The following is a 23,760-nucleotide window of genomic DNA, read 5'->3' as shown; positions in this document are numbered from 1 at the left end:
CTCTAAAAATCAGGTATAAACTCTAGTCCCCACTGAATTTCCTGTCCCCCAATGATCAGGTATGAATTGGTTCTAATCTGGTCATGCCCTACCTGTCGTACCCTCTGAAAACCAGGTAAAAATTCCTTTCCCCATAATGATTTGCCCTTCCTGTCTGCTTTTCACAATCAGGGAAAAACTCCCAACTGCCATCAAATACTATTACTCGTTTGGAGTGCCTACAGAACGGAAGCACTTTATTCAATTTTACACAACGGAAATGTCAGCAAATTTCAATACTGAGGCCGGCAGATGGAGGGGGGCTAAAGCTTTGGCATTTACAGGTCTTACCTTTTAAAAGCTAGGCACACATCTAAACAAGAAGACACATCTATCTGTTTCGGATTAGCAGGAGTTTTCCTTAAGAAAAACCGTCTGACGAGGAGGTCAGATACAGGCAGTGTAGGCAGGCTGCACAACTCAGGCTAATGAAGAACTGCACGTCTCTTCAGTGCCGTTCAGCGCGCGACGGGGCAGAAGCTGGCTTTGTGCTCGGGTTAGAGGAGTGGCACCTTGCCATTCATATTCAGAAATCCCTTCTGGGATAGAAGTTTTTTTTAAGAAGGATTATGGTAGAGGGTAACAGAGGTGGGGGCAGCGAAACCTTAACCCCCTATTTTTTAGCGGTCTAAAAACCATGCTCACAAGAGCGTTTCTTCTAGACATCCCGTGTCAGCACTGCCAGTCGAATGACAGTCAGTGCACCACCAATCGTGATGCAGGATCTCCTCGCAGAAAAAAAAATTCCGTTGAGGACATCTTCAATGGGTGGGGGGGGACTTCGTCAGAAAAATCTGTGGTGCAACAAGGCTTGTTGCGGTTGCGTCAGTGTGGGGCCGTGGAGAACATTTCCACGATCGGAGCTGGGTTACGGTGAATGTGATGGTGAACATTTCCACGATCGGAGCTGGGTTACGGTGAATGTGATGGTGAACATTTCCACGATCGGAGCTGGGTTACGGTGAATATGATGCTTACCTTTGTCTGGGAAATTCCTCTTGTTTCCATGAACAAACATGTGAAAAGAAGTATGTGGAAAATCCCTAACCTCACAGCAGTCTGCCTAGAAGCATGTTTTGCTCTATAATCACAAAAATATATTGTAATTCCAGTCCCATTTCCATTAAAAATGAGCATTTTTCTATGCAAATGACATTGTTTATTTACCTTTATGTTTTGTTTTTTTTAACATTACAGAATTAAGTCAACTGAACTGTATTCATTTCTCACAGGCAATGTCCACTAACAATATTTATGATTAATTTACAGCAAAGCAGATGTGTAACCAGTGCAGTGATCCAGTGGGCATCAATAATAGACCTGTCAGATGAGATGATCTGCCGGCGTTGATGCCTTTTTGCCTTTCATCAAAGGCCGGGCGAGATTAAACAATGGGCACTTCGCGGACGCTCGTGCGGTTCGCCTCCAGTTCGCGTGCGCTCACAGTGCCACCTTCTGTCCATCAGGGAGATCTACATCGCTTGGCTTTGATACGAAAAGCAGAGGCGCCCACGTGTTCTGTATGTAACAGTTATTTGACAGACGTTTTCACCAAAAGCCAGACTGTAATTTTTCACCCTATATCTTGCCTTCCCAGCCATTCTAAACAGAAGCTTTTATCCTATTGTTCCTCCAAAGCCACTCAGAAAAAAATCCATTCCTGATGCATACTTTGACACCCTGCTTTGCTTGTCACAAGGCTGAGAAGGTGGGAATGAGGTGCAACCAGAGCACAAACACCTCTTTATAGACACATTAAAAAAAAAGTTCATGGCTTACTGATCTGTATGACAGCTACTGATAGCTGAAAAGACCAAAATATTACAGATAAATTAAAGGGCCGAGCAGAATGTGACTTAGGTTGGTGTTGGGTGGGCAGTTAAGAGGATTGTCCACCCCACCAGTCTGAAAAAAACTGACCTAGCAGGTTCAGAGAAATAACCAGGTGCTCATTACTGTGAGGGATTGTGGGCAAATTACTAAGAAAGAGGGCAGGGAACAAAAGACGAATCCTTGTGACACACACACATCAAACACCAATTAAGGTGTAAACACATAGCAATGTTAATATTTATTCAGTGTTATTCGGATGTCAACAGTTACAGGGTGAATGTTCTAACTTTCAATGTGTTCATACTAAGCTATGATTTTATGAAACACCAAATGTTCCACAGCAAGTCAGTGATGAGCTCACTGTTACAAGCGACTTGTTAGAGCTGAAATTCAGTCACAGACTTTACACGCGGAGAACTGTGGTCCACTAATATTTTACAATTTTTTCCCCATAACTAGTGAAAGTCTCTCTCTCTCTAGTGTTCAGTGAATTATGCTGGGGCTCTCTGCCTTCGCGATCAGGTAAAGACCTACAGCCAATGGAAGCGCATTCTGACCGTCTGTGGAATGTGCTGCCCCCTGCTGGTCAGTAAGCAGAAGTAAATTAACAGTCAAGGTTCCAAACCTCTTTTATGAGTACGCTGAAGGGAGTTTTACTTACACAAAATTTTTCGGAGGGCAGAACAAAAAATGATTGGTTCACAGAAATAACCAATCAGCTTGTAGATGAATTGGGTCCAAATAATTAGGGGAGGCGGGACAAAAACATCTAATTGGTTGCTTGGACCCACCTCCTCTACAATCTGATTGGTTATCTCTGTAAACCAATCACTTTTTGTTCTGGCCTCAGCACATTTTTGTGCAAGTGAAACTCCCACAAGCTATGAGATTGCCGACGCAGGGTAGAATTGTGAACCACACCTGGGACAAAATCATCAAGGAAGTGAAACTGAAGGCAAAAACATATTTGTGCCCATGGTAGTTACAAATCCCACCCGATACATCCTCACAGTTCATGTACACACGCGCCTAACAGTTAGCTACAGCACAGATCTGGCCCTGTAAGTTTGCTTGCACTCCAGCTGAGCCCATAAATAATTAACCTTAAGAAAGCTGTTGATTGGATTAATCACACAATTTATATTACGCTAACGTGTTTAGCCCTGGGAAATTCTTTTAGCGCCAGTGTTCATGTTTCTGAAGGAAAGCAAGACTGTAAATAAGCAAGCCCATGGGTGGAGAGGCCCTGTGGAATGTGCGGGTGGAGAGGCTCTGTGGAATGCGTGGGTGGAGAGGCTCTGTGGAATGCTCGAGTGGAGAGGCTCTGTGGAATGCTCGAGTGGAGAGGCTCTGTGTAATGCGCGGGTGGAGAGGCTCTGTGGAATGCGTGGGAGGAGAGGCTCTGTGGAATGCGTGGGAGGAGAGGCTCTGTGGAATGCGTGGGTGGAGAGGCTCTGTGGAATGCTCGAGTGGAGAGGCTCTGTGTAATGCGCGGGTGGAGAGGCTCTGTGGAATGTGCGGGTGGAGAGGCTCCGTGGAATGCGTGGGTGCAGAGGCTCTGTGGAATGCGTGGGAGGAGAGGCTCTGTGGAATGCGTGGGAGAAGAGGCTCTGTGGAATGCGTGGGTGGAGAGGCTCTGTGGAATGTGCGGGTGGAGAGGCCCTGTGGAATGCTCGGGTGGAGAGGCTCGGTGGAATGCGTGGGTGGAGAGGCTCTGTGGAATGTGCGGGTGGAGAGGCTCTGTGGAATGTGCGGGTGGAGAGGCCCTGTGGAATGTGCGGGTGGAGAGGCTCTGTGGAATGTGCGGGTGGAGAGGCCCTGTGGAATGCTCGGGTGGAGAGGCTCGGTGGAATGCGTGGGTGGAGAGGCTCTGTGGAATGTGCGGGTGGAGAGGCTCTGTGGAATGCGTGGGAGGAGAAGCTCTGTGGAATGCTCGAGTGGAGAGGCTCTGTGGAATGTGCGGGTGGAGAGGCTCTGTGGAATGCGTGGGAGGAGAGGCTCTGTGGAATGCGTGGGTGGAGAAGCTCTGTGGAATGCGTGGGTGGAGAGGCTCTGTGGAATGCGTGGGAGGAGAGGCTCCGTGGAATGTGTGGGTGGAGAGGCTCTGTGGAATGCGTGGGTGGAGAGGCTCTGTGGAATGCGTGGGTGGAGAGGCTCTGTGGAATGCGCGGGTGGAGAGGCACTGTGGAATGTGCGGGTGGAGAGGCTCTGTGGAATGTGCGGGTGGAGAGGCTCTGTGGAATGCTCGAGTGGAGGGGCTCTGTGGAATGCGTGGGTGGAGAAGCTCTGTGGAATGCGTGGGTGGAGAAGCTCTGTGGAATGCGTGGGAGGAGAAGCTCTGTGGAATGTGCGGGTGGAGAGGCTCTGTGGAATGCGTGGGAGGAGAAGCTCTGTGGAATGTGCGGGTGGAGAGGCTCTGTGGAATGAGTGGGTGGAGAAGCTCTGTGGAATGCTCGAGTGGAGAGGCTCTGTGGAATGCGCGGGTGGAGAGGCTGTGAGGAATGCGTGGGTGGAGAAGCTCTGTGGAATGCGTGGGAGGAGAGGCTCTGTGGAATGCGTGGGTGGAGAGGCTACTGTGGAATGTGTGGGTGGAGAGGCTCTGTGGAATGCGTGGGTGGAGAGGCTCTGTGGAATGCGTGGGAGGAGAGGCTCTGTGGAATGCGTGGGTGGAGAAGCTCTGTGGAATGCGTGGGTGGAGAGGCTCTGTGGAATGCTCGGGTGTGGCCGGCAGTGATGTGGATGGAGCAGGAGAGAACAAGCTAAAGAAAACATCATCTTTTGGGCAGGGATGGAGCTACTGTGGACTATGGAGACACAGTCTAACTTGAACTTGCTTAGTTGAAGTTCTTTGGATCAGTCAAATCTAGGGCTACAAGTCAGAAACTGACTGAAAGCTAAATAAAACTTACAGAGAAGTCACGGTACCTTACTGCCCTTCAAAACTGGCTCGCTTACTGCCTGAGCTCCCCGAATGTGGCAGGACAAAGTCCAGCATGGCCAGCTGTGAACCTCTTCTCTTTCTCTCTCTCTCCCTTCACTTTTTCTTGGGTTAGGCCACCCAAGGACCCCTCAGTGCTGGCAGGGAGCCCACTCACGTGCCTGTTGGAAAGGAAATACTGTCCTACCACCTCTCCACAAGCACCCGGCCTGAATGTAAGGCGTTTTGGCTGCTCATTTTAAAAAGAGGCACACTAAACAATGCTTTCTCCTGTTGCTTGGAGACACTGTGGAGAGCAGGAGCCACGTGGTCGGAAGGCCAAACGGTGCTGCGGCGATTCTGCAACGCTGCCAGCTTCCCAATGAAAAGGGCGCCCAGCAAAATTAAGGATCCACTTTCCTTGGCAAATTAGGGGGACACCCACTGAGTAAACGCCCCTCTGTTTTCTGGTAACTTCTACATCAGCAGTGGGAGGAGTAGTTTGTCAGTGTTTATATTATTTCAATAGTCAGATGACTATTTTATGTCCATTTTTCTTAAGTCTGCTTCATGACATGTTGAACTGGGTAGCCTTCATAAGAGCACTATTTTCAGGTTTGGCTCAGCTCCATGGAAACCAGTTGGAATAACTGGCCATTTTATGATGTAATAAAATACTCTGGGAATGACACATCAGTGCCACTCTCCACACACGAAGGAAAAGCCAACGTCTTCTTTCGCGGTGGATCATTTCACGTGTATTTCCATCCTAACCCGACACTGGGAGCAGCTGGGGCCAAGTTCTTACAGATGAATTGCAGTCTCGCCCCGATTGTCCGTGGAGGTCTCACTGCCAAAGGCTCTAGCGGAAAGAGGCCCTGACAACCCGGTCGCTAAGTGGCTGCGTTGGGCGAAAGTTGTCTCCTAGGAGACTGTCGCTGCCCTCGAAAGGCTCCTCCCCCTTCCTGTGGGTCCGCAGACGCCGGAATTCATCCATCTATGAGGGAGAGGTCACCAAAGTCTCAGAGCAAATGCTGATAAACCTGTCTAGAGGCCTACTACCTGAAAGCAGGAGAACTAACAGTACCTCTATCTTCATATGGCTTTGAGTGAACTTTTTCCTTCATATGGGTTTGAGTGAACCTCAACCTTCATATGGGTATAAGTGAACCTCTACCTTAATTTGGATTTCTATGTAGCTTGGCCTTCATACAGGTTTGAGTGAACCTCTACCTTCATTTGGATTTCTATGTACCTCAGTCTTCATACAAGTTTGAGTGAACCTCTACCTTCATATGGGTTTGAGTGAACCTCTATCTTTATTTGGATTTCTATGTACCTTGGTCTTCATACAGGTTTGAGTGAACCTCTACCTTCATACAGCTTTGAATGAACTTCTACCTTAATTTGGATTTCTATGTACCTTGATATTCATACAGGTTTGAGTGAACCTCTACCTTCATATGGCTTTGAGTGAACCTCTATCTTTATTTGGATTTCTATGTACCTTGGTCTTCATATGGGTTGGAGTGAAACTCTACCTTCATACAGGTTTGATTGAACCTCTACCTTCATATGGCTTTGAGTGAACCTCTATCTTTATTTGGATTTCTATGTACCTTGGTCTTCATATGGGTTGGAGTGAAACTCTACCTTCATACAGGTTTGATTGAACCTCTACCTTCATATGGGTTTGAGTGAACCTCTACCTTCATATGGGTTGGAGTGAAACTCTACCTTCATACAGGTTTGAGTGAACCTCTACCTTCATACAGGTTTGATTGAACCTCTACCTTCATACAGGTTTGAGTGAACCTCTACCTTCATATGGGTTTGAGTGAACCTCTACCTTCATACAGGTTTGAGTGAACTTCTACCTTCATACGGGTTTGAGTGAAACTCTACCTTCATACAGGTTTGAGTGAACCTCTACCTTCATATGGGTTTGAGTGAACCTCTACCTTCATATGGGTTTGAGTGAACCTCTACCTTCATATGGGTTTGAGTGAACCTCTACCTTCATATGGGTTTGAGTGAACCTCTACCTGTTGCTGGGAGACAGTGAGTGGGTAGCGATATAGTACCCAGGTGACATTCTCACTGCAGGGAGGCATGGTAAGAGAGCCCTCATAGACCCAGTAATCTCGAAGGTTGGGATCTGAGAAGGGACAAGCAGACACATCATAGGTTCAAGGGACAGTGACAGATCATGGATTAGAGAGACAGAAATATGTCTTAAGTTAAAGGGACATAAAGAGGTCATTGATCCAGAAACTCAAACACAGAGAGACAGACAGTTCATGTGGGGAAAGAATTTTACAGGCTATTTAAGAAAAAGAAGGTCACCAAAACTGATCTGATGCTAAGCTTGGTTCACTAATGCTAACTTACCAGGGAGCAGCGTGTTAGGGTTGAGGAAGTGGATTGTCTTTGTCTTGCCCTGTTCAGATTAAACAAGGAAGCATACAATTTAAACTGTAGACAAGGTCTTCATCAGTGACAAGAAACTTCAGGAGATGATAAATTATTCAATGTATTGGCATCCTCCATAAATCCGCAGTGACAGGTGGCCTGAAACTGGTACCACAAGCAGATCAGAAAGCTTCAGTGGTGGAAACTGGGTCAGCTCTCAGCCTGCCTACAGCTCGTCTGATTTCAGTTTTCTGAATCAGACACTCCATTTAACGAGCCTCATCTGGATATAAAATAACCATTTAAGTGTGAAGAAGCCATCCAGCGAGATGAATATTTATGAGCCTTAGAGGCACGGCAGTGTGAGACAATCGAGCTTTTCGTGAATTCCTAAAAGTGCTCTTTGTTCCATCAGGTTTTCACAAAAAGGAACGTGATTCTTTTGTGAATTGGTCCCAGAATAATACGTTTCTGAACCACACCTCTGTGTCGCCCTCTCCTGGAGGATCAAGCAAGTGCGTCAGCCATTGTCACCCACCTTGTACTGCAGGTCCGGCAGGATGTCTGTGACTGCTCTCAGACCCAAATGCTCTTGACCTATCTGAAAAAATGTCAAAATATGTTAAAACAAACTAGAAGTACTGTTTTGTTTATTGCCGTCACGGCAGATGGATTGGTCACATAGTTTTGTGAGATTGTATTAATTATATGACTGTCAGAGAAGCCGGTTTGGTCAGTCTGTGTGGTGGGCACAGTTTGGTAATTCAGGTCCAGATAGTAAAACTCCAGACCGAGATTTTGTTTCAACCAACCAGCTGAGCTTAAAGACCCACAGTCACAGAGTACTCAACTGGTTGGTTGAAGCAAAATCCCGGTCTGGACTTTCACTCCCTGGACCTGAATTACCCAACTCTGATGGTGGGTCACAGAATTCTGATTGTCAAGGGGGAAGAGTACCTGCACAAACAGAGCAATGATGACGATTCCCTGCCTCCTGCCCACGGCCTCATCGATGCTGCTGTATATGGTCGAGTTCCAGTGAATCAGATGGAGCTGAAATACAGCAGAGATTAGGAAAGACAGTGGACATTGGGAAAGAAAGACACTGGACACTGGGAAAGGGTCGTGGAAATACCCAGCATGTCCATTAGGGGTCATGACTCACCTCCATGGGAAAGGCCTTGAAGTTAACGGTGTGCTCGGAGCCGCGCTGGTTCTCCCTGCCCCAGTGAAAGCACACCTCATGCAGCTTAAACTCCTGCTGCCTGGGCAGGGGTCCCCCCGTCACCACTGGAGTAGTGGGAGTCAGAGTGTATCCTTACATTTCAGGTTCAGCTACTTTATTCATAGCTCTGTTCTCATATTGCTGAGCCATTTTGCTAGTACCTGACTTTGATTTCGGCAGGATGTGCACGGTGCGTCCATCATTGATGACCTCACAGTCCCGACATGCCACGTAGCTGGGCTCCAGTTTGACCTCCAGCAGCACTGGGTCATACAAGGCCTCACGCGAGTTGAGGTTGATGGGGGACTGGTATTCGCCATTGGCCTGGGGAAACAGTAGACCCCACTCCACACCTGAAACCAGACCAAAAATGGGAGGGGGTCTGTGGTCAGTCTGCATTCTGGCAACAATGACACGTAGTTCAACATGTGGTCAGCGGTTATAAAGAAAATCATTAGCATAAAGCCAAGGCCAGTGCAGGCAAGTTTTTGTTTATTTCAGACAGTCCCAAACCAAACACACATGCTATTATGCATACGTCTTAGGCAGTCAAAGAAAATATTTAAGGCTATTTATGTTGGCAGTAAGTGTGTATTTGCTCAAAAAAGTACATTTTAACGCTAAAACATATGCATTAACAGAAACACAAGAATAACTAAAAAGAATTTGTTCTGTTCTTGTCCGATGGCTAGATGAACACCGCTTCAGTTCCCAAACCTCTCCTCAGGGGCACCTCAGCCATTTGTTACATTTCCTCATCGGCTCTCTTAATTAATTCATGTAATTAGTTGAATAACTCAATGAGGTATTGAATAGTAAAACAAGGTGGGGTAGAGGTTCAAAAGTCAAAAAACACATGGATGTTTTGGCCGGTTGCTGCAGTTATTGGGGTGTCTTTAGGGCTTCTGAAATGGCTGAGCTGACACACTCTGACAGACATTATGTCACAGTTTAATGTCATTATGTCACCAACATGAACATCATTTAAGCATCGTTTTCTTTGACTGCCTAAGACTTTTATACTGTACTGTATGTCAAACTCCAACCAATACAACCGAAAGAAAAACTTCTGCAAATGAGTAGGATGAAGTAAAACTTATGAACTCCCCTGTTACAAACTGTTTATCACTCGTATTTTCTTACCACGTTTACTGTGAGTGTTTACTGTGAGATTGGGGAATCAGGAGCATTCATACTCTCTTCTTCTGTTTTAAACCTGACTGTAGGTAGGAGTGGAATGATAAATGACGGGGAGGGAGAAATAGACCATCTGTCCTCTGATACTCAGAAAGAACCTGCTGACCTATATTACAACATAACTGTTGGAATGCAGTAATGCAGGTCCTGCAATGAGTATAGCGCAATACTGGACCATTTATCAAGAAGGAAAGCCTCCATCTGGGACCAAGGCGTGCAGAAAGTTGACATCTCTATTGCAATTAATGACGTTCACCAAGTAAAGTATGAGTTCTGAACACCCATCCTTTCTACTTTCAGATGTTCGTCCAGCAAATGGCTTCCAGGAGCCTGGGTCCATAACAGGAAGCATAGCCTTTGAGGCAGGAAAATCCCAGGATGGGACGCAGGTCCATCACAAGGACCTCCACTGCTCTGCACCGATGGGACGCAGGTCCATCACAAGGACCTCCACTGCTCTGCACCGATGGGACGCAGGTCCATCACAAGGACCTCCACTGCTATGCACTGATGGGACGCAGGTCCATCACAAGGACCTCCACTGCTATGCACCGATGGGACGCATGTCCATCACAAGGACCTCCACTGCTCTGCACCGATGGGACGCAGGTCCATCACAAGGACCTCCACTGCTCTGCACTGATGGGACGCAGGTCCATCACAAGGACCTCCACTGCTCTGCACTGATGGGACGCAGGTCCATCACAAGGACCTCCACTGCTCTGCACTGATGGGACGCAGGTCCATCACAAGGACCTCCACTGCTCTGCACTGATGGGACGCAGGTCCATCACAAGGACCTCCACTGCTCTGCACTGATGGCAGTTCCGAATGATTTAATTAAAATATCCAGCCTTTTTTGTGGGTTTCACTGTTAGCCGTTGAATTTACTATGGAAAGACTGATATACAAAGTAACCAAATAAACTAAAACCAGGTGCTAATTCAGAGGTCTGTCAGGGTAAAATCAGTCCACTGAAAACCACGCCTCCATAAGCTGCCAAAAATCAGTTAGAGTGAACGTTAATAAATACTTATCCCCGCAGGACTGTTTTATGTAATTAATGGTCAGAAGAACTGAATTGTCAGACTGTAAATCCAATAGACATAACTTCTTCCTTACTTAATAAGGCCCTGTCCTGGAAAGGTCAATTTTATGAGCTCAGTGAAACTCTACTGGAAGTTAGAAATCATATAACCCATGTTTTTTTTCTGGGAAGACTGAATTTATTTAATTATCTAATCAAATTCCTATGGATCTTCTGTCATCTAGAAACTGGTTACCAAAATATGAAACACTTGAATTCCAAATAAGCCCATGAAATTTAATTAACTTCTTGATGCGTGACCAAAAATTAGTTTGCTGAGGCTGAAGTGAGGTTTTCATCTCTCTATAATGTCTAGAAGTCTTAGATTCAGCCCAGAAGGTGAGACTCTTATTCTGTTTAAAAAATATCTTTTCAAGTTCTCAAGCGTTGAGATTACCGAAAAGCTGCCGTTAATCTTTGACTTACCTTGATCATAACCCCATTCTAAATCGTCTTTCTCAGGATTGTAACCAGACTCTCCTGTAGTCTTGTTGTCTGCCATAGTGAACTTTCAGAACTCAGAGATCTTTCCGTTTTGTTGATCAGCAAACCAGGATTGTAGAAGCCGATGAATTTTATCTGGAATGTTTTCTGATGACCTGAAGGTAATTTTCCAGCCTGTGAGTCTGGATTCACGCTTGATAATCATGACACAATATGTTACTCAGATTCTTCTGGCTTTCCTTGTTAGTTCCTGTTTTTCTCTCCCTCTGTCTGTGTTTTTTCTTCTCACTGTGCAGTAGAGGAACTGCGACAAGGCTAACTTGGCACGGATCTGCGCTGGGGGTGTAGAACCCCCGCAGCCATAGTGGCCCAGTCCTCCACAGCATGCAGCACCAGAGGAGGCCAAAAGTCCGTTTCTGCATCCACCATAACACCATTTCACTATCAGCATCTCACCAACCTAGGAGAGCCCATACATAGCTAGAGCACTGAGATTTTGAAGATGACGAAGTTTTCTGTGACGTTGCTCTTGGAACATAAGCCAGAAGAGCAGCCAGCAAGACTGAAAGCGGGAAATATTTATAAAAGATGACCACCAGTGCAGGGCCTCAAACGAAAGCCATTTCTGTGGGGGATCACTGTAACCTGAAAAATGCTGGAGTTATGCTCAGGTGGATTAATTGGGGGAGCGAAGCTGAGGGGAAGAGGATTAATCTCAGGTTGGGTGCTATTTGAGCTACGGATAATTCTGCTGAGAAATCTCATTTGTATGCTTTTTCTGAACAATGAGCACAGTACACAGCCCTGAAATGCTTAACAGCGGTTGTTTCTGGAGTGGAGTGTTTGCTCCCCCTGTTGGTCGCGGAGGTCAATTACACGCATTTAAATTGAGATTTTCAATAAAAGAAAATAACTGGTTTACAGAATCGCAATAAGCCGTGTGAGATAAATCATCTCAAAGGCAGTGTCTCTACAGGACCCAACTCTTTCACCACAGATTTTCAGCTTGAACCTGAACCTTTCAATGCATTCAAATATGATATCATCAATACACATGTTCTCAGATAACATGTCACGGATGTCTGCAAAATTGCAAAACAACATGTTATGGAATAATCAAGATGCAGTATTCTTTTCTCGTTTTTTCTTCTTAATAAATTCCGCTTTCATAACGTCATATTTTAAAATACAAGGACATGCTACCCGAATGCAAATGACAAGAGACCCACTTCACATCGTGCTGCTTCCAGCTTATACACAAATTTCCAGTAACACACAAATTTCCCCACTGTGGGATCAATAAAGTCCTATCCTTATACTTTTACTCTTACATCTTAATCTTAATTGAATATTTTTGGCCAGTACCTTTGCTCCGAATAATATATAAAAAATTTCGTCGAATTTGACAAATGACACAGTTGGTGGGCCACCCAGTGGCAGATTTAATAATTGCATCCACACATCCGTTCTTGTATAAGGATGTCGATAAAATCCTGCTTTTTTATTGATGTGGGGAAAAGCCGCCAAACGTTACTTGCGTTAAAATTAAAATTGTGGAGAGACTGTGTAGATGTTCTGATTACTGCAATTTTAAATAATTAAAACGATGTGTTGCTCACGCGAGAGGAATACACAGTCCTTTAATTACATATTTTAAAATCATCAAACGTATCTTCAATTAAACCATGCGAAGTGTATTTATTTATGGAAAAATATTAAACGTGAAGGTTGTGAAAAATGTATATGTTGTATTGCGTTCAATAACCAGTTGCTAGGATGGTAATTCAGGCAATATTTGTGCCACTTTAAGTGAGGTACCGCTCTTAAATCCTGCTGACGTTTTTGTTTTAATGAAGATCAGCCTAGCTGTTACAAATAATGAGAAAATGGTGGTGATGCCATGGCTTCGTATAAAGTACCATTCCCTGGGTGACGGTACACCTACAAGGTCGTAGGTTCGATTTGGGCATGTATATATTACATTGTGGGGACCAAAGGTGAATGGATGGTCCCCACAAAGTTAAACCGCGAGTGTGTGTCGTAGTTGGCATGTTCTCCCTCCAGTAATGCATTACTTTTGCACAGTATCGCTGGTCACTTGTGGCAAAATACACTGCCATGGTCGTTTCACTTGTAAATGAAAATGTGCACTTAGGGTTAATAATACAACATCAAAGTGAATTCTAAATTCCACACAGGATTATTCTTGAATCCACAGGAATATCTCTCTTCACTTTTTCCAGTGACAAGTGACATTTAGAGAACCGGGGCGCTAGGTGGCGCTCTTAATTTGACGGCACCTCCACTCCCCTAAAATGACATCTCGAGACAGCTACTTGATCGCAATACTATCGACAGATACTAGACAGCTACTTGATCGCAATATATAACACGTCAGTTTCTCGAAAGCACTGTTTAAATATACACCGCGTGCATCATTTACCAACTTGGACTGAAGTCCATCCCTGCGATGGCCGGCTCGAGGTGGCGGCGTGGCGCTCGCGCGCGCGCGTGCAGTGTCAGCACTTCCGGCCCCGGAAAGTCAGCCTCCGCGTGCGTGGCGAAGGCGGCGCGCGTGACGTCGCCGGCCGAGGCTCGCGGCTGTCTATCGTTCCCCAGTCTGGGAGAGAAAGAGGCCGGATAGCGGAGCGAAGGCAGCGGCACCATCGCTAGGCGCACGGGGCTCGGGAGCGGCCATGGCTTACGCGTACCTCTTCAAGTACATCATCATCGGGGACACGGGTAAGGGGGCTGAGTGCGAGCCGCCTGCGCCGGAGGGGAGGCTGCTTATGTGGCCTGTCGGGCTCTCGTTTATCCCCGCAGTGCTGAAGTCAGGGACGTGCTATCGCAGGCCGGTTGCCCCAGTGTATGTGTGGTGGGGAGGGCTACCTACGTTTTGTCCCACCTAGCTTAACACCTCCCTGGACAACCGCTCGGCGATGCCCACGCCGCGTAATTACTACGCTCCTTTCTGAAGGCGAGAGATCAGCCCGGTTCGCGATGCGATCCAACAAGTTACTGGAACAAAGCCACTAATGGACTTTTAAAAAGATGCGTTTGAAATGCGTTCCTGTGTTGCAACAAGGCGTCCTGGGCCTTGGTGTAATAAGCAAACCGCAGCCTTCTCACGTCAGACGCACGGCCGCTTAATTCTCTGCTGTTTCTCCGTCCCTTTTGTTGTGCCGAGTGAAAAATAACGTGGCTGGTGTTCAACTGTCATAGCGTTTCCCGTCCTTTAACCCCCCCGGCAGCGATCCTCTCGCTGCTTTCCTGGAAATGCCGGATTTGATTATGCGGTTAATAGGAGAGACCTGCCTGCCTTTCCTCCTTTTTGTTTCGTGTGACGCCCTTGCGTTTGTTAGCTTGCTGGTCTTGCATCGCCCGCCCGTGGGAAGCCCGTGGGTCCTGGGCGATGTTAAACAAAGCCCCCGATGGCTCCGGCTCGGCTGTCGCTTTGTTCCAGGCCCCCATCTGACTGTTTTCTAGGCGCCTGACTAGGAACAAGATCCGTAAACCAAGCTGCTCTTCGGGCGTTTAAATCTATTTCTGTATTAATTAACGGGTTTCCCCATATTTCTCGTTTGGCATCGGTGTGTTTATCAATATACATCGCTGCGATGGCGCTGTGCGCTTTTAGCTACGCGGGATGCAGCTGTATAAAGGCCGTTTGTTTATTGTATACTCATATAAACTGTATTGGAATACCAGTGTTAATCTAGAGACTTTAGTTAGGGACAAAATATTGTACGTGATAAATAGGTCTTTTTTATTACCGATATTTCGATTTTTTTCCTGTAAAATTGTATTCCAAGGTCTCAGCGACGTTTTATATACGGTTATTTTGGCGTGGTAAGGTTACAGTACCTTTGCATAGAGAGTAAACATGAACTTGTGTTTTACTTGTCTAGCTTGTCTGGATGATACTCAAAGCAGTTTAATCTGTTTACGGTAAATTTACCGACAGTATTTACTTATCGGTCTTTAGTCTTTCCCTGTGAGGTTTACAGGATGTTAATATAATATATGCATCCCCACTTTGCTCCTATCATGGCTGTAACTGCAATCGAATGGTCGTGTACGACTCTGTCATTATGTCAGCGGAAGTGGTGATATTGTAGCTATGAATTTATTTAACCAAACGGACCCATCCATCATGCGAATGAACAGTTTGTGCTTTTGAACCGCGACTTTGTCTAGGACTGTTTGTTTTAATTACCGGCCGCGACCTGGGCTCCGGCACAACCGAGGGAGTGTCTTGGTTCCAGCTTCACAACTGTTTGCTTAACAATGCAGAGTCATCCATGCTGACCAGGATCTCAGGTGCGCTGTTCAATGCTCAGAGTTTTCTCTCTAGTTTCGCATGGGATGTGCCTCTTTGTGAGTGTAGTTGGACTGTGTGTCACGGTTCAGAGTTCATTCCATGTGGCATATCCACATGGGAATATTATGCCTTACGTAAGGTGCGGTCTGGGAATTTTAAGCTTCACAGGAGCAATGCCATTAATACCTGTGGAGTTTCTAAGGCCATACTCCCTGTTGTCAGGTTGTGAGATCACGCTGCATCTGTCTACAACCTATTCACTCATGTTGGTTGGTTAATCTGGAATTATTTTATGTGGAAATGTCCCATTTGAAGCTTAGATCTTCACGATGTTTGTTTGTGCTCTTCAGAACAGACTGTGGTGCTTCTCCGTGATAGCAATATATATGACAAGTGTGACACCAACAGAAGACCAGTGCTTTGGGCCCGGCATGTCGAGAGCTCCCCCTGTGGGCACCAAACAAACTTATCCTGCACCCATTCCATTCAGAGGCCTTCCAAAGAGCTCCTATAGCTCTCAAACCCTCCAGTGCTCAGTGCTTCTGGCTGAAGAAACCTTGCCGGTTCTTCAAGCTTTGTACCAAAGCTTGAACATTGATGCTGGCTTCATGTGTTCTTTATTTCTCCCCGTAATCCTTCATGGTTTGTGCTTCCACACAATGGCATATGCTTGTGTGTTCCTGAACACCTGTCACTCGATGGGGTTTGTTGTTGTGTTAATTCCTGATGTCACTGCAGCAGAGGGAACGTCGCCGTCGATAGGCTGTTTCCCGCCTCCCACGCAGAAGCTTGCAGTCGCTCTTAGAGACAGGGCATGTAGGTGTGCTCTGATGTCTGGAGCTCGTTCTGCTGACATCTGGTGTTTGAGGTACTTCTCAGGAGCATAGCGTCGACTCGTCACGACTGTCAACGTCGGTCTCAGTCGTTCCTTTGTCTGATCAACTCCGCCACGGTACACAGCTGTGTGTGGACCTGTATGTCTCTGAACGTTTCACGAAGGGTTCAGAGACTGCGGTTACGTACGTGGTACAACTAGTGCCTCAAACAGTCAAGCTCCATTCACGATCCCAGCAGGTACACTAGAAGGTATAGATTCTGCTTTGTCTTGTCTAAACTGCACAGTAGGTGACCTCATGCCTACACTCTGTTAAACCTAAGAGGTTGTGTCAGGTCAGCGACTTTAAGATCCTGAAGAAGGCTGGCCATTGAACTTCTAGGGGAGACTGTCAACATGTGACCTCAAGAGCTGGACAATACCTGACGTGGGTCATTAAATATCCACTTATAAGCGATCAAAGGGCTTTGATGGAAAGCTGCTGCTCTCTATACAGGTTCTGATTTTACGTTTTTCTGAAACCCAGTTCAAGCAGAGTTTATTCACAGTGGCCATGATCACAACTCTAAATGACTGGACTGGCGCTCAGATACGGATGCAATCTCACTGTTGCCGGTGATCAATCACCATGGCAACATAAGATCGGCCAAACCAGTCCCATATTTCTTTGTCTATATGTGGCTGTGTGTGGCTTTGGCCTTGGTAGTACGTTTATTTTATATATATATGATGTGTGGGTATGTGTGTGTGCACTTGGAGGTACAGATTTTGTTTTATGTTGTTTAATCTGCAGGTTATTTAAACCAGCAGACCCATCCAACCATATAATATATATGTGACAAGACAAGCCGTTACACCAGCCCCCACCGTATGCATGCATACGTATGAAGATGTCTCATCCTAGAGCCTGACCCGGCCCAATCCCCTTTTTCGGTACCCTGATCCAAACCGCTCAGTTTGCCCTTAACCTACAATTGCTTCGTCCTGCTTTTGACGTTAATCGACATGCAGCTCTGCAACTTACAGGGAAAATGTGGGGTTTGGTGGCAGGATTGGCGCTGCAGCCACTGGAAAAAACTCTCCCTGTTCCATTGGGACTGGTGTGGTGCTGAGGTATCATGCACTGCGTGGCTGCACTCAGATTCTCATCCCTGAGGTGGGACGTGGTGTTGGTGAGTGCGACAGCATGCGGTAATCAGTGCTTGCTCCTAACCTCCTCTCACATAAACCACAAAATTAGTCTGTTTAAAATAAGGGCAAGCCGTATGTTTTGTAAATAACATTGACTATTTGACATGACTATTTTGGTCCATGATTCACTGATCATGCTTGCAGTAAAAACTAAACTAGTTTCATTAGCTCAAGATGGATAACAACCCTCTTCAGTGTTCCAAGTTGCCCAATTGCTGGTCAGTTACTAAACCCAAAAAATGTTATCCGGCCGCCCCCACCTCTACCCTCTCTCCCCCCCCAAAAAAATAACAGAGGTATGAACTGCGGATTTGGAAAATCTTACACCACTAATATCTGCCGACTCCCATCCCCATCCAATCTTTTGGTGAATATTTAAATCCACAGACATTCAGTAGGCGCCGGTCCATTCTTTGTCTAAGCCTCATGATTTCACTGTATTCTTTATTATGATTCTCCAGTTAGCTTTGTCGTATTAATTAACACTCTATTGTTTAAGGACGGCATTGCAAACATTGCAGGTAGTTTTTGGCCTACTTTGAGTTTCCAGTGTAAAGAATTTCCACGCGGCTGAGATCTCGATAGTCTGTAGATTCAAGCCACGTGCCGAAAGGTTACTGTAGCGTGTCACGGCACCTTACAGTCTGCGCAACTGACGTAAATTAGATGGTCGTGGGAATTGAAATAGATTGGGCTTTGGATCGGGCCTTGGATCGGGTCCTGGTAGCCGATGCTTATCAATTAAAAAATGCCTGTATCAGCCCTGATTCCGATCTTTATCAGCTCAGGACATCGCTGCCTGACTTACCTGCTGACATAGTACCACCCCTGGCATTTGCATCCCTTTGTGGTGGAAGTTTGACCCAGTTACCAGGCTGAGAGAGTCCAGAATCAGGAACAAGCCTCAGCGCCTGGGAGTGTAACTGAAGGTGGCCGGTGCCTCGCCGGAGAGGTGTGGCTGGGGGTGATCTGTGGGCAGAATCTTAACTACCTATCACGTTTGTGTCTTTCAGGAGTGGGCAAATCATGCTTGTTGTTACAGTTCACAGACAAACGGTTCCAGCCTGTGCATGACCTCACCATCGGTAAGGAGCTGCTCTCCGCACACATCATACTCTTATGTGCTTGACTGGTTTGTCGTTCCGTGGATCTGCAGGGGGGGGAAAATTCTGCTCCTTGACTTTTTTTTTTTTGACTCAAGGACATAAATGACACCGTGGCTAATGATCTGAACTTATGAACACTAGTCCCGTAAGGTATCCTGCTGGTTGATGAAAAGTTCCCTTCGAACTGGTGATATTTTTAGCTCGTTCAGCGTGCCAAACTCTCGCACGCCTTAGGAGGACCGTAAACACGTGTGCCCGACATCATCGCACTTTGCTGGCGTTCTTCCCTCACAGGTGTGGAGTTTGGCGCACGGATGATCACCATTGACGGAAAACAAATCAAGTTACAGATCTGGGACACGGTAAGTGTGTTAGTTTGTTTTTCCTGCACCACGCCATCTTTGACATAGAATGCAATGCAGGCTACGACTTTGCGCCAGTGATGAGGAGGTTGCTGGTCCACTTCCCAGTCGTGGTGGGTGATGTCACCATTGGGCCCTGGGGCAAGTCACTTATCCCCAAACTTCTCCAGGGACACTCTGACCCTGCTTTCTCATTAGTATGTCGCTTTGGCTAAATGCATCTGCTAAATAAATAAATGTAATTAAACATTAATACCTATTAAGCACGATAAAAATGAACCGTGAACCACCTAAGGACATGTGTGAAAGGGCCAGTGCTTAATGTTTCTGCCGTGGACTGGGATGTCCTTCCCTGTCCCCTGTCATCTGCCGCGGTCTGGGATGTCCTTCCCTGTCCCCTGTCATCTGCCACGGTCTGGGATGTCCTTCCCTGTCCCCTGTCATCTGCCGCAGACTGGGATGTCCTTCCCTGTCCCCTGTCATCTGCCGCAGACTGGGATGTCCTTCCCTGTCCCCTGTCATCTGCCGCGGACTGGGATGTCCTTCGCTGTCCCCTGTGTGTCTTTCTGCCGCAGACTGGGATGTCCTTCCCTGTCCCCTGTGTGTCTTTCTGCCGCGGACTGGGATGTCCTTCCCTGTCCCCTGTGTGTCTTTCTGCCGCAGACTGGGATGTCCTTCCCTGTCCCCTGTTATCTGCCGCAGACTGGGATGTCCTTCCCTGTCCCCTGTTATCTGCCGCAGACTGGGATGTCCTTCCCTGTCCCCTGTGTGTCTTTCTGCCGCGGACTGGGATGTCCTTTGCTGTCCCCTGTGTGTGGACAACATGACTCCGTCAGGAGGCTCTGCAGAACCGCGCTGGAGTTTCTTTTTTTCCAGTTTAGCTGTAAATACTTCCTTTGGTCTGCAGGGGGAGACTAACTCCTTTGACCACTTTCATCTTCAGCTACCTCATTTGACTCCATGGACTTTCCGAATAAGCCGTGTTCCTGCTGCTCGCAGTCTTCTGTCTATCGATCCTTTTTAGGTTTGATAGATTTGATAGTAAATATTTAGCCCTTTGCATGCAGAAGTTGACTGAGTAGTTCAGTTTGGGGGTGGGATCACTCGCTTATTATTTATTTACTGTGGACTCTGTTTACAGGAGCTAGCCTAGGCCTTGGGGGTGGGGAGGGCAGATGTTCCTGAGCTCATTTTACACCGGGGCAGCAGTTCTTAGTTGGGTTAGAATAAAAACATGTGATGGATCCTGGAGAGGACTGGGGACCCCTGTGGCCTGTTGTAATTGATTAATGGTGAGGTCATTGACCTATGTTTGGGTGTGGGCATGAAGAATGTAGTGGGAAGGCTGAGAGTGTGGCCTGTGATTGGAGATGGCAGTGGGTGGGCGGAGACTCTACATGGACTGGGCCATTCATGGGGTGCCACATCATCGTGGAGGTGTGGTTAAGCAGCGGGCCAGTTTCTGCTCCTGTGTAACCCTGCAAATGTGGTGTTAATAGCATCGCTTTGACTTTCAGGCCGGCCAGGAGTCGTTCCGGTCCATCACCAGGTCCTACTATCGCGGGGCAGCAGGAGCTCTGCTGGTCTACGACATCACAAGGTGAGGAGCTCTCTCTCCCACTGTGTCCGTCTGCCCTCTGCTGGTGGAAATGTGAGTTGCATGTGACTCCTCTGATCTGTCTGCAGAAGGGACACGTTTAACCACTTGACAACATGGTTAGAAGACGCACGTCAACATTCCAACTCTAATATGGTCATCATGCTCATCGGTAATAAGAGGTGAGTGTCCCTTACTGCCAATCTGATTGCTAAAGGGCAGTTTATTGGGCAGAGACTTCCAGATTGAGGGAGTTGTGTGTTTGGGGCCACTGCTGTTTTTTGTTTTTTCATTGAGCGTAGGAATTTGATTGGGCGAATAAAATAAAGGCGTGGCCTATTTTGCACCATTGAACTGGACTCCTCTCTGCCCTCAAAGTGATCTGGAGTCACGGCGGGAGGTGAAGCGGGAAGAGGGAGAGGCCTTTGCCAGGGAGCACGGGCTTATCTTCATGGAGACCTCCGCCAAGACCGCGTCCAACGTGGAGGAGGTACGGCTGCCGGAAGCCTGCTCAGATGTAACAGACTGCCCCCTGTCCTCCTGTCAGTGCACTGCAGACCTTGAACTGTTTTCTGGTGTTTTATCCCCATCCCAGCTCACTCATTTTCCTGATTGATCTCTCCCTGATTATTTCACTGCGGAGAAACCCCCGGGTTTCCATACTTCCATACGAAAGCTCCACATCTTTCTCCTTCCAGAGTTAGTCGCCCCATGAGACGGGGGTGTTGGTCTCCGATTGAAATTGAGCCGTCTTGCTCAGGTGGTCTGCATGGCAGCTCTTATACGATCGTGCCGCTGATGGTGTTTTCTGCATTTCAGGCGTTTATAAACACAGCCAAGGAGATTTATGAGAAGATTCAGGAAGGCGTTTTTGATATCAACAATGAGGTACGACTTTCCCCAAACATTAATGTAACGTTGCTGTACTGATGCATTACCTACAATGGATGGATGGGTGGATGAGCCTAACATTTTACCATAAAAATGTTGGTTTATTCCTGTCTATCAGTTTTTATGTGTTTCTGACTGGCCTGCGACTGAATCTAAAGAATGTGAAGTTAATATTGGGCAGTGTTTCCCAATCCAGTTCATCAGGGACCTACAGACAGTCAATGTTTTAGATCCCTTCCAGCTCCATGTCTGGCAGGGCGCTTGGAGGGAGGAAAAACGTGGACTGGCTGTGGGTCCCCGAGAACCGGATTGGGAAGCACTGCTGTAGGGGGAAGAAAATCAGAAAAAGACCTTTACTTTGCTATAGCAAAGGCATAAACTGCTGACCAGATTCCCAGCAACGGCAAGGCTAGCTGGAATGTGGAAGGTCTGCCCGTATTTAAAGACTGGGGGTTCCAGCAGCACAGCCATTTCCGGACACGTCTCCACACCGTCCTGCCAGGACCTCAGCCACACCGTCCTGCCAGGACCTCAGCCATATGGCGCCATGCTTGGATCTGGCTCCCCTGCTGGCTTAATTGTGGCGGATGATGTGTCACCTGCTTTGGAGTGACCAGATGGGGGACTTGTCCCCTAGGGACCTGGTGTCCGGTGCTGTCAGAGATGAGTCTCTCAGCAAGAAAGCATGAATCCCAAAGTATAAATCCCTTTCTCAGTAAACAAACTCTGGGCTTTTATTCAGACATGAGATTGTTGATGGGTCATACCAAGTGAAACGAAGGGGTAGTTTTACAGACTTTTTAACTATGTGGCAGGTGGAAGGACACTATACAGTCTTCTCTTTTTTTTTTGCTTCTTCCCCCCCCAAGGCAAATGGGATTAAAATTGGCCCCCAGCACGCCGCCACCAATGCAACGCTGACCGGGAACCAGGGCGGGCTGCAGGCGGGGGGTGGCTGCTGCTGAGGTCATTCACAGCTTTGGCCCACTGACCCCCGACCCACCCGTCCAACCCCCCCTACCCCAACATGCCCCGGTCCCACTCCAGGATTCAGCCACATCCAAGATGGCTGTCCATCACAATGTCGAGATCCGTCACGGCTCCAAGAAGGGACTGCGACAGACATGGCTATCATCCCCACCTAAGCGGAAATGCTGAGGGTTGCAGCCATGTCTGTTTTTTTTTTTTAATTTATCAGTCCATCTGTATTTTTTCCTTTCTTGTTGTATTACTCCTCATTTGCGTGACCGTGGCGACTTCAAAGCGGAAATCGCATTACACACTACAAGGTCAGCGGGGTAATTTAATCCATCGCCGTGGATGGAGTCTGGATACTGTGGTAAATCGGAAGTATACAAAAAAAAAAAACTTAAATTGTAGGACTGTATTTAAAGCTCTATTTCAAAGTGAAGATGAGAAATGTCAGGGCTGTTTTAATGCTTTATTTTTCATATATTTTCTGTATATAGGGTTATGATTTCTTGCTTTATGTGTATATTAACCATGCTGGAGTCTTTATGAGTTTTATGAAATTATCCACTGTATGGTTACAGCTGAAACTTATGACAGTATTGGTATAGCCATCCTGCTTAAAGTAGTTTTTAAATCTTTTATTATTGTTATTATAATTGTTGGTTTTGCCTTTTCCTAATCTCTTCCTGTCCTTAAAGCATCCTCTCTGTATAGGCTTTGGCTGGATATTATGTGTCTATTTTAATGCCAAACTGTTGTTTCTGTGTGACATAATCCCACCTTTTATCATGGACCGCCCACCACAATGGGTTTGCTGTTTTTTGCCTTAAGAAGATGCAGATATTTTTTAGTGGTACAGTGTAACAAACGACACGTGCACGATCGCACACAGTGCCGCTCACGGTGACGCTCACGGTGACGCCTCCTGTAACTGGTGGGGTCCTCCCTGCTCTCCCCTCCCCTCCCCTCCCCCAGGCTGTGCAGCGAGCTGCAGTGTCTCCATGGTTACGGGAAGGTCGAGAGGTTGGAGGTCTGGGGGGCGGGGGGCAACCTGGAGTACACTTGTCGCCTTCGAGTTATATCAGCTGTGTTGTCTGAAAATGAAATGTCACGACAATAAAAGTGTTTTCTGTGGCAGAAATGAATTCCAAACTCATTAATTTTATACCTGTTACACAGGGCGTACTCTCATGTAGACTAGGAGTGCGTGCCGTGAGGGTCATGTTCTTTGATTTCTCGAGCAGCTTCAACACCATCAAGCCCCTGCTATTGAGAGGGAGGCTAGCAGGGATGAGGGAGACCACAGTTTACAGGATCACAGATCATTTTAC

At 46.9% G+C, this 23,760-nt stretch overlaps 2 protein-coding genes across 4 annotated transcripts; one reads left to right on the top strand and one right to left on the bottom strand.

The window, feature by feature from the left end:
• Positions 1-2,085: 2,085 nt before the first annotated feature.
• LOC111852548 (carbonic anhydrase-related protein-like) lies at positions 2,086-13,821 on the bottom strand. Of its 3 annotated transcripts, none has more exons than XM_023828599.2 (8): positions 13,602-13,821; positions 8,588-8,779; positions 8,367-8,491; positions 8,159-8,254; positions 7,740-7,802; positions 7,181-7,229; positions 6,835-6,947; positions 2,086-5,786 (listed from the first exon to the last, which is right to left on the bottom strand). In XM_023828599.2, the coding sequence occupies exons 1-8, from the start codon at positions 13,819-13,821 to the stop codon at positions 5,652-5,654; spliced, it is 993 nt and encodes a 330-aa protein (XP_023684367.1). In that variant the 3' UTR covers positions 2,086-5,651. The 3 variants fall into 3 exon arrangements, with proteins under 3 accessions (XP_023684367.1, XP_023684369.2, XP_023684370.1); XM_023828601.2 differs by having other exon boundaries at positions 2,086-4,971; XM_023828602.2 differs by lacking the exon at positions 13,602-13,821 and adding an exon at positions 11,137-11,567.
• LOC111852549 (ras-related protein Rab-2A-like) lies at positions 13,711-23,570 on the top strand. The gene is made up of 8 exons (XM_023828603.2): positions 13,711-13,896; positions 18,515-18,586; positions 18,902-18,969; positions 20,487-20,569; positions 20,656-20,748; positions 20,945-21,056; positions 21,386-21,454; positions 22,327-23,570. Exons 1-8 carry the CDS (start codon positions 13,851-13,853, stop codon positions 22,420-22,422), a joined length of 639 nt encoding a protein of 212 aa, XP_023684371.1. The 5' UTR covers positions 13,711-13,850; the 3' UTR covers positions 22,423-23,570.
• Positions 23,571-23,760: the final 190 nt, after the last annotated feature.

Source organism: Paramormyrops kingsleyae, chromosome 4 (assembly GCF_048594095.1).
Source record: "Paramormyrops kingsleyae isolate MSU_618 chromosome 4, PKINGS_0.4, whole genome shotgun sequence".
Classification (NCBI taxonomy): Eukaryota; Metazoa; Chordata; class Actinopteri; order Osteoglossiformes; family Mormyridae; genus Paramormyrops; species Paramormyrops kingsleyae.
The sequence above is the reverse complement of the archived record's forward strand: the minus strand, read 5'-3'. Positions and strand labels throughout refer to the sequence as shown.